The sequence below is a fragment of the Hippopotamus amphibius genome, chromosome 3 (assembly GCF_030028045.1).
Source record: "Hippopotamus amphibius kiboko isolate mHipAmp2 chromosome 3, mHipAmp2.hap2, whole genome shotgun sequence".
NCBI classification, from domain to species: Eukaryota; Metazoa; Chordata; class Mammalia; order Artiodactyla; family Hippopotamidae; genus Hippopotamus; species Hippopotamus amphibius.
The window spans coordinates 44,291,043-44,302,272 of record NC_080188.1 but is presented as its reverse complement, the minus strand read 5'-3'; the positions used below and the strand labels follow the sequence as shown (position 1 = coordinate 44,302,272).

General features: G+C 36.9%; 1 protein-coding gene across 1 annotated transcript; it reads right to left on the bottom strand.

Moving 5' to 3' along the window:
• Window positions 1-818: 818 nt before the first annotated feature.
• On the bottom strand, window positions 819-8,164 carry NPFFR2 (neuropeptide FF receptor 2). The gene is given in 4 exon segments (XM_057729220.1): window positions 819-1,012; window positions 1,015-1,652; window positions 3,259-3,358; window positions 7,837-8,164. Coding segments are annotated over 4 exon segments (1,260 nt in total).
• Between the last annotated feature and the right edge of the window lie 3,066 nt (window positions 8,165-11,230).

Sequence of the window (11,230 nt, the reverse complement as noted above, 5' to 3'; positions counted from 1 at the left end):
ATAATCAGTCTTGCTTTGTTCAAACTTTATGGGAACCTTATGATTGTTGAACATCTCTGATTAAGCCCTTTAAAAGAGAGCTGCCATTCTCTGCCAACTGCTGCATTATTAAAAGATTTGCTTCTTTGAGTCAGAAATTCTATTAGAAAGGAGGTCAAGTTGGGATCTTGAATCACCTCTACAAGAAACATGGGTTCAGCTAGAGCTTAAATTCATTTATGAAAATATTAAAAAGCCAACAATAACTCCTATGGAACAAGGTTATGACTTTACCAGCTTTTTACTCATTGAAAGGAAAAACAAATCAGCCTTTAATTACAAGGAAATACAGTGTCCCTTTATTTGTTATTGCTGTTCTTATTTCTAAGAAAGCTAAGTACATTTTAAAAGCACAGATAAATAGTTCTGTAGTCTAAAATTCCCAATTCAAAAGCAAAGGGAGCATTCACAAAATGTGCTCTCATGCAAAGAACTGCCCATTTATCACCATTTGAAGAAAATGTGTGTGTGTGTGTGTTGTATACATATACACACACACGAAACACATGATTGATTCGTACACAAATAGCTAAGCTGGAAAAGATTAGGCTTTGAAAACTGGTCCTAGAAAATAGATTTATCCAGGCAAATTTGTATATGGGTCTCTGTATATATTTTAAACACCATAAGATTGATTAAGAACAGAGGTCATTTTGTTCACCTTTTTCCAGAGAGAGCTTCTAACATTCGTAAAAAGAACTGAAGTACAAAGCCATAAAAAGCAACAGTATTTCAATATATAACACACAGCAGAGTTAAAATCATCACACCAGCTCTTTTTACATCTCATTGTTATTGGTACGTTCTCCTTGTTCTTCCATCATTAATTCCTGTGTGGGTTTTTCAGCACTTTTCCTACAAAGCACAATTTCCTCATGTGGGTTTTTAATTGTGGATTCCTGAGCTGACAGATGAGATGTGCTGATGACCACATTGTTTTTGGCTCTTAGGGTGCAGGCTTCCTCGGGCTTTTCTTTTTTTGGCAGAGATGGAGGTGAAAAGCATCTTGGAAACCACGGCGAAAATTCTCATTGAAGAAACCATAAATGATGGGGTTGATGCTGCTATTGCAAAAGGCCAGCCAGTGTGCAAAAGGGTAGATGTAGATGTTGATGACCCGCAGTTCCTTTGGAGACAGATCAACATAGTCTGAGAGCATCATCAGAGTCCACAGGCGCAGCCAGGAGAGAATGAAAAGCAGGGCCACGATCAGGAGCATCTTAATGACTTTCTGCTTCTTCTTGGACACCACGTGCCACCGCTCCTGGCTCTGCTTGCCTGTGTGGGACACTGCTGTCTTGAAGAGTGAAATTCCAATCCTTCCATACATGATGACAATGAGGGACAGGGGAGCCAGGTAGATATTAGCAAACAGCACAGTGGTATAGATCTTCCTCATTTCCTGATTCGGCCAGTCTTCCCGGCACCAGTAGACAGGGCTGGTTTCATCCTGGAAGTTGAGTCTCACTCGGTAATATTTTTCTTCCTGCACATGTAACATGATTGCAGATGGGGACATAACGGCCATGGCCAGGACCCAGATGATCATAATGATGATAAACGCTGCCTTAACAGTGAGCTTTGGTTTAAAAGGGTGGACCACACATCGGAACCTGTAATTAAAGGCAAGTATTGGTGAGGGGCTGCCTCGCAACTTCTGAGTCGTTAATTAAATTTATTTCAGCAATTACAGTCTTCTATCCATACTCCCTCTCAAACAGAGGAAGTTACCATTACCAGTTTCTGTAATTAACAGATGAGATAAATTTCAACTCAAAATACGAATGAGTGGAGTATTTCAGACACTATTAATAATCAAAGTACTAATCTATATTGAGTAACTACTCTATATTGAGCATGGGCATTTAATATTCTCTTCCATTGGTTTGCATGAATTGCTTAAAGAAGCTCTTCAAGCTGTCTTATGTAAAAGATGGGAAAAAGGCTTAGAAAAAGTAAAAAGTCTTGCCCATAATTACACAGGATTCTTGCACATGTAGTTTGGCTCCAGAGCCCATATTCTTTTTCTTTTTTTTTTTTTTGGAGCCCATATTCTTATACTCTCCCTCATGCCCTTCTGTGGTCCCCTTGTACATGATCTGTGTGCTTGGTCTTGCAATTTGCTCTGGCCAGTTAATGGAACGTTAGCAAGTATGGCGTAAGCAGAAGCCTGAGTGATTTCAGCTACGAGACACAGAGTAAGAGAACCACACAGAGGCACCCAGCCAATCCGGAGTTGTGACAAATACTAAAGCATTTTTGTTTTAAGCCTTTAAGTTTTTTGGTGGTTTGTTTCACAGCTATAAGAGTCTGAGAGTTCCCATCATGAGTTCTGTTTCTGCACCTTCCCAGGGCTCTGTGTCTTCTGCTGAGCATGACAGTTGTCACAGTATGTAGAGTAAGCCTGATTCATTTCACTGCTATTTTGTTATGGTGATTCTTAATTTTGTTATTATTGATATTCATTATGTTTGTTAAAAGATAATCATATTATTATGCAACTGTATAACAGTTTATATTTTTCAAAGTACTATCATCTATTGAATCTTCTTTGGCTTTGTGATGACGTTATAAAACTGAAAATTATTACTTTCCAGATCTGCAGGAAAGGAGACTTAGAGCTTTTAAGTGGCCCAGCAGCAACTCCAAGTGAATTTATCTAATCGTTATATAATGACTAGTTAGCTTGAGCTTTGACTGCTCTGTTGTCCCTCACTGCATGTGTAAGATTGTCTGTCTTAACCTTCAAGTTTTCATCTAGTCTAATCACTGAATTCTCTCATTTACTCATCCTTAAATTATGGGTATCTTCATAGGTGCAATTCTAGGTATTTGCTCTTTTTGTAAACCAACTATTGAAACTTCAAATATTATTTTTTCATTTATTCATTCAACAAACAGTCTATGGTAATTTGTTAATAGCAGCCCAAACTAAGACATGCATCATCCGTAATTATTTACTCTTAAAATATGGAAACTTCAGTAGTTTTATTTTTTATTACTGAGCCCTTAGTGTGTGTGTGTGTGTGTGTGTGTGTGTGTGTGTGTGCGCGCGCGCGCGCGCGCGCGCGCACGCCTTGCTCTTAAAGTGATACATATTATAGATACAGTTTTAAGTAGATATACCCAAACTTAGTAGATTATACATTTATCACTGGTTAGGTGGATTGGTTGCAGATATGCACAATTTTCTGGATTCAGAGTTTGGTGCTGACCTACCTATCCGCTGCTATTGCAACTAAAGTAAAGACTGAAGCTGCCACAGATATTCCCTGGACCAAGCCACTGATCTTGCACATTGTACTTCCAAAAGGCCATCCTGAAAGGGAAATGGAACAGTCAGTCTTTGGAAAGATCATATGTATATTTTTTTATTTCACTGAAATTATGAAGAGAAAGACATGAAATTAGACAGAAGCAACTGTTTCCTAAATGATATCCAGGGAACAATCAATGTTTCCTGTTATTTTCATTAATATATTCAGATCTCTGTTTTTCAGTATATTAATAATGTCAAAACTTATACAGTACTTTCAACATTCTGTACACTGTAATAAATGTTTTGCATCTATTAATATATCTAATCCCCACAACAGGCTTTTGAAGGCTTTATTATTCTCCTCATGATATAGAATATGTAACAAACACACAAATATCACATGCCTTGCCACACAACTAGTTAGAAGCATATTAAGGATTTAAACCCTAGCAGTATGGTTCCAGAGTCCAAACCATTAACCCTTATGCAATAATGCCCTTTAAATGAATAGAACAGGAAGAATATTGGTTCTCTGACTTGGAAATGTATTCCATAAATTATGAGGAATCAGAGTCACATATAGAATAAATAAAGTTAATATTAGTTATATATAATGTAATGAAATGATTTCTTTGTTGTGGAATGAATGTGTTCCCTCCCAAATTCATATATTGAAGCCTTATCCCCCAATGTGATGGTATTTGGAGATGGGGCCTTTGGGAAGTAATTAGATTTAGATGAGGCCATGGGGATGGTGCCCACATGAGGGCATTAGTGCCCTTATAAGAAGAGGAAGAGAGTGTGAAACCTCTCCCCATGTTCATGCACCTTGTAAAGACCATGTGAACACACAGCAATCTACAAATCAGAAAAAGGACCCTCACCAAGAACACGACTATGCTGGCACCTTCATCTCAGACTCCTAGCCTCCAGAACTGTGAAATTAAATGTCTGTTGTTTAAGCCACCCAGTCTATGGTATTTTGTTATCACAGCAGGAACTAAGACATATTTTGAGAATAAAGAGCACTTTGCATGAACAAAAGTAGTCTGTTTGAATTACTTCCTAACTGAAATTCAGTTACTAGAATGTTAATAAAAGAAATTGGTAAAACTATTACATTTGATATTTAATATCAATCACATCAAATTTAGAGTTTGATATTCTACATGCTCCTCTGCTGTTACAAGAAAGTAACACTATTCTTCCGCTGTTTCCCAAGAGATGAGTGTTACATATTTCTGATTTTTTTAAATTTATCTTTGAAAAAAAATCTTATAGTTCATTAAAAAATACTCTTATCTAATTATAAATATTCCCAACAAGCTAAATAATCCAAGCTAAGAAACATTTTGTCACCTATCCAGACCATCTTAAAATAGGTGGTTGAATGGCTTTATGCCACAATGATGCAGGAGGATAGAGTGAAAAGTACATACACACTGCACATGCTACCACTGCTGGTCCAGAGACCCACTCAGCTCCAGAATGCAGCAGCCAGACTTATAACCCTTATGGCAGTAAATTAGAGAATTTCCTTCTAAGGCAAGTGATCCTTCCAAAAACACTGACATATTTTGACTGGCAGATTCTGATAGCTGTGATTTCCCAATGAACGATCCAGATTAGGGAAGCCAAGAGGGGCCTAACCTCAGACCCCAGTCCTGCAGAGGTTCAAGCCAGCCACATAGTACCTTAGTCTGAAATACAAGCAGCTAAATAGTATTTGACTATTCGGGAAACCTCAACCATAAAAGAAAGAGACTAAAACAAATAGGAAGAATAAAACAGGAGAAAACCAATCTGAAACAGGTAGACAAAAAATTTAAAAAACAAAGAAAAATTATTACTAATAACCTCAGAGATATAACACATTTTGTCCATGAAAAGTATGTGTATGAAAAATACAAAAATAGCTCAAAGAATTTAAAATATAACAGGAATGGCTGTTGACTTTATGTTAACATAAAGTTTGGAAGAGAAAGTTGAGAAGATCTTTGAAAGTAAAATAATAAGGAGCAGAAAATGGAAGAAAAAATATTTTTAAAGAACAGCAACCCAGTACCTCCACCTCCAATATCTGATTAATATGAGTTGGAGAAAGGAAAATGTAAAAGAACTCTGCAAGAAAATTCCCCAGGATTGAAGGCATTCATTTTTTGATTGAAAAGACCTCACTTGTGAAACTGAAAAGACTTATGTCAAGGCTTCAATGCCTGAAATTCAGAACACTTGAGGTAAAGAGAAGTTCTAAAAGCTTTCAGGAAGAAAAGCAAAATACAAGTCATAAGTAAAAGAAGCAAGGGCCAGATAGCATCAGCAGCAACACCAAGTTTCTCAGCACTAACAACAGAGCAATCTCTTTAAATATTTTGAGGGAGAAAAAAGTCCAGCCTAGAATACTTTGTCCAGGTAACTATAATGAAGCGTGAAGGCAGAATAAAGTTATTTGCAGACCTACAATATCTCAAACATTTTTATCTCAGTGCACCCTTTCACAAGAAGCAAATAGAGAAATAAACCAAGAAAAAATAAACTGGCATCCAGAACACAGGGGACTGAGCATAAAGAGAGGTGAAGAGAGTGGTTAGCTTCTCAGTGAAGGAGCATCCCAGAGCAAGAGCTGAGCTGCTTACCTGGAGAGCAATGTGCCTGGGTAGGAGCACGGGGATAGAGAATACCTGGAGCAGTATCTCCAGGAAAAAAAGATGCCATTTACATCTTTTTAATATTTTTGAAGGTATTGACGTAATTTAACTCTCCTAGAAGAGAATCTGCAGATACATTATTGATAGGTACACTCCAAAACACTAAGCAAATCAAAATATGATGCCCCCGTTAAGTCCAGGAAAACAAAAAACATTTTAGAAGAGAAAAAGTTGCTATCATAGTACTCTATATGGCTCAGCAGGGGTAAGATACATATAATAATAGGAACCCATACCTTAAATACTGATTTAACAAAAAACTATGATATGCTCATATTGAGAGAATGAGGGAGGTAAAGACTGTGAATGTATACTTGCAGTTCTGCATAAATTTATACCAAATTTCAGCCAATCATGTTGTTTTTCCAATCTCATATCCAGATACTCAGTTTCTATGGATTTATGTTCTTTCATCCTAGTGCTGTCAGTTCAGTGGAGTTTGGTGAGGGAAACCTCCTCTTGGGATAGAAGAGGATAATGATAACTGAATTACATCATCTGCAGTCTGATAATATATTAGAATGAAAACACGTTATTTAGAAATATGATAGTAACTACCCAAAATAAAGGCAAAAAATGCTGGATGTGGCTGCCTCCTGGAAATGGGAATCAGGGGTAACGACGGGTACTATACATGAAAAAAAATTTAAATAATAATTTAATTATAGATATTTATGGGGGACATATTGAGAGAATTTCTTATTGGTAAAATAAGTTTCTTGAGAGCCATAACAATAACAATTTTTATCAATTCTTTCACTGTCTCTTTTCATCTAGCATAATATCTTGAAAACATATATCCTTACTAAATAGTTTTTTAATGACAAGCATCACAAAAGCACAGAATCTATGCGGTACATGATAATAGAATAGGCTATCTAAACTCTCCTTGGTTCCCACTCCAGAGAAAGGAAAGAAACAGAAGTAAATTCTAAATAGAAACCTCTTATTTTTCCGTAAACTGATGTTGAATGCCATGAAAGGACAAGAACCATGATATGGCTCATGTTGATCTAAATGTTTTTTGATATGCTGCTTTGATTTCATTTTTTTCTCATACAGATTTGGAATATGTATATCGTGAGTGCTGTTCATTAGTTAATACAACAGATATTTACTACGCAGGTACTAATGCACCAAAACTGCACTGGGAGCTGTAAATACACTGTTCCTGTACTTGCAGAGTGTCTAACATAGAGCTAAAGAAGTGTAATATGGGCCCAGAAGTACTCTAGGGTCATACCCGAACCATTACTTATGCTGCACATGTAAATTACCACTATATGAATGAAACTTTCACTTTGTGAGAAATCATTGGTACCGCTACTCCACCTTCCATCCAAAACTGTTGGAAACCTCCCAGCTAACCACAAGAGGGCCTAAATATTTGTTTATATCAGATTGAAGACATTGCATCAATTGAAACCACACTTAACCGTTCTTTGAGCTTTACAGTCCATTATATTCTTAATAATATTTCTACTATAAATGCCCTGAACTGTTAAGCAAATTCAGTCTTCAGTAAGAAGTGTCATCAATCACTGATGACCTTCAGTGAATACTCTATAAAAATAACAGCTTCCACACGTCATCTCTGTCACTGGCTTTATTTTTCTCCATAATTCTTTTTATTCTCTGACTACTTATATAGCTATTTGTTTGTTGTTTTTACCCTCATTTAGAATGTAGACCCCATGAGGACAGCTACTTGGAGCAGTTCTTGCAATTCCATAAATAGTTGTGAATGAATGGATGACCCTCCCACAGCTTCTAGGATATGGGACAAATATTTTCTCATAGTATGTTTGAGCTGCACACAAATCAACATACCTGCTATAATATTGTCCAGCAGCGTGATAGGCATACAGAATATGCCAACTAGTAAATCACTTATGGCCAAGTTCAAGATGAAGAGATTAGTGACTGTGTGCATATGTTTGTTCCTCATTACAATAAAGCAAACCACTGTATTTCCCACCATGCACAGGAAGAAGATCAGAAAGTAGGAAATAATGAAAATCGCTGCCACTGGCGGCTGGTGAAGATAGTAGTTCACATAGGTGATGTTGATATCTGAGTACAGATCGTGCTTTGTGTCATTGACACTCCAAATGTGATGCCAGTTTTCTGAGGAATTTGAGTCCCGTTTCTCACTCATGATGGACCTGAACAAAGAAGAGGCAGAAAAGAAAAACATCATTAGAAACCAGGAGAACCTGAGTTTAAGAGAGTTTAAGTGAGATGCTTTCAAAATGCTATGGAATTTTTTTCACTGGAGTATAATTGCTTTACAATGTTGTGTTAGCTTCTGCTGTACAACGAAGTGAATCAGTGATATGTATACATATTGATGGGCCTTCTAAAATAATCCAAAAGTTTTACATAAAACTGAGTTGTAAAGAAGGCATTCAAATTACTAGGATTTTAAACAAGAGCATTTGAAAATTCCACTTTGTGCCACAAGTAACAATTATTATTGTATTGCACTTCCTTGATATACTCTGTATCATCCACTTCTTTACCATACCTTCTATCCATTTGTGAAGTTTCAAGGGAAACCTTCCAAGACTCCCCTTCCACCTGCCTTCAGATATTATAACCTATCAAAACCTACTTGTTCTGCTGACTAACATGCCTTGAGCTTTCCTGATATTTGAATGAGATGAAGTGTCTACATCTTCAAAACTCCCATTGAAATAAGCTTCTTATATTTTCCTTATTCTGCTTTGACTCAGTTAATTGGATATTCTTTTTATACACGTCTGTATGTTAATATAGCCACAAAACTGTGAATTTCTTAAAATAGATCTGGGTTACTTATCCTGGTTTTTACATAGCATAATTCAATCCACATAGTATCTATTCAATAAATATTTATTTAAAGTCCATAAATCTTAAGAAAGACATTTTAAGCAATGTGTGTCAGAGGTCCCCCAAAACACTCCCAGATTTGGTGGTTTATTAGAAGGATTCACAGGACTCAGCATATAGTATATTCACAGCTAGTATTTATTATAGCAAAAGGATCCAAACCAAAATCAACAAATACAAAGGCACATGGAGTAAAATCTTCAGGAAACCAGGCACAGGCTCACAAGAGTCCTCTCTCAGTGGAGTCTCACAAGACATGCTTAATTCCTCCAGCAACAAGTTTGATTTTGACAACATGTGTGAAGTGTCTAGGAGGGAAGCTCATTACGCAATGCCCGAAGTTTTAAATTAGAGAGTGGTTATATGGGCAACTTCTTTTTAGTACGTATCAAAATTCCAGACACGCAGATGGAAAGCAAGCATGCAGCATGAACTATGTGGTTGTACAAACAAACTAGGCACAGTGAGCCACTTTACCATTTAAGGAAACTTTCTGTCAGTATAGGGAACTGTTTAGTGTTTAAGTTCCCACACTCTAACCCAGGGCCCAACTTGCAAGCAGGTCTCTCTAAAGATAGCAGTCTCAGGCCGGCTTGTTAACTCCCTGCTGCATGCCTTGTAAATAGGACAGAAAGTTATATGTACCCTTAAATGAAAATCAGTTTGACAGTGCACTTATACAATGAAGCTCCCATATTCACTTTTTTTTGAGTAGTTGCATGGACTTCAAATTTTTGCGGATAAATTTAAAAGTCTCTACAGGTAGATAACCAGACCCCGGTTTGCAGAAGACTGAAACATTTAATGACCTTATTATCACTTTGCATTTTTTCAGCCTTTTACCAAGTACACATTTATATCATATTAGGGAGAATGTTTATTTTTGTCAACACTATTGGGTTGGCCAACAAGTTCATAACCCGAATGAACTTGTTGGCCAACCCAATACATAAGGCTTAAGATATGTATTATTTACTTCTGATACTTGACTTTGAATAGTTTTCTCTTTGTATTTTAGGTACAGGGATGAGTAAACAAGTTTGTTACTAATATAAAATAACTCAGGATCATTTTTCTCCAACAGCTCCTATTATTTTGCCATTTAATTTCTTCCCTTTCCTCGAGTTTCTAAAATTCATCTTTGCTTTTCTGTATTTCATATTCCTAAGGCCACATAAAAACAAGAAGTGAAAAGCAAAGTGAGCATGGGATCAGGTGAGGGCTTGGAGAAGAGAAAAAGAAAGGAATTTGAGTAGAACCAGATGTAGGGTTGCTATACAAGGTCAAGCTGAGAATGTCTTTGGGGTCCAGAGACACCCTGAGAATACCTACCAGCTTGACAAAAATCATTTCAGTCATAGTCTCCAAAGGAAAAGCATTCACACAAATATTTAAGGATATTTGTACCTAAGGCAAGGAAGCACTATAAATACAAATGAGAAAGGCATGAGAAAAACGTAGGTAGCTGAGTTACTAATAAAAAACATTTGTGTGTTGCCGAAATTTGGCTTCTGTTCACTGGTGCCGAATAGAAACGTGGAGACAGAGTTTTGGGTGAAGTAGAGAAGAGTAGCTTTTATTGCTTTGCCAGGGAAAGGGGCCACAGTGGGCTAAGCCCTTCAAGACTGTGTGACCCATGCTGGAGGGGTAGTGAGGAATTTCACAGTGTTCAAGGAGTAGGGCGTGATCAGCTCGTGGACAATTCTCAGATTTGTTGGCATCAAGGTGAAATTTCAAGCATCATCAACCTTCTGGTTTCAACCAATCTAGGGTCTATGTACCTGTGGTCAGCAGTTTTCATCTGGCGGGGATTTGCTTCCTATAAAAACAATTTAGGAATATGTGTCAGGCCTTTATATCTTTCAGGGAACTGGGAGTTCGGTGATTTTGAGAAGTGGCAGAATACTAGTCTAAATTGTTACCAGTTCCCCAGCCCGACAGCTATTCTTTTTTTTCTAAATCTTCACATTTCCTAATCATTAACTATTTTTTTATTAAAAATTTTTTATTGATGTATAGTTGATTTACAATGTTGCATTAATTTCTGCTGTACAGCAGTGATTCAGTTATACATATATATATATTCTTTTTTTTTTACTGGAGTATAATTGCTTTACAATGTTGTGTTAGTTTCTGCTGTACAATGAAGTGAATCAGCTATATGTATGCATATATCCCCTCCCTCTTGGACCTGCCTTCCCCCCTCCATCCCACCCATCTAGGTCGTCACAGAACATCGTCAGTCACTTCTCTAAATCATTAACTCTTGAGTCAGCATTTTACTTCAAAAGACAAGGGCTTGTATACGGTTTCATGTGGTTTCAATTAGAGCTGGCAAACATTTGGGTAGAAT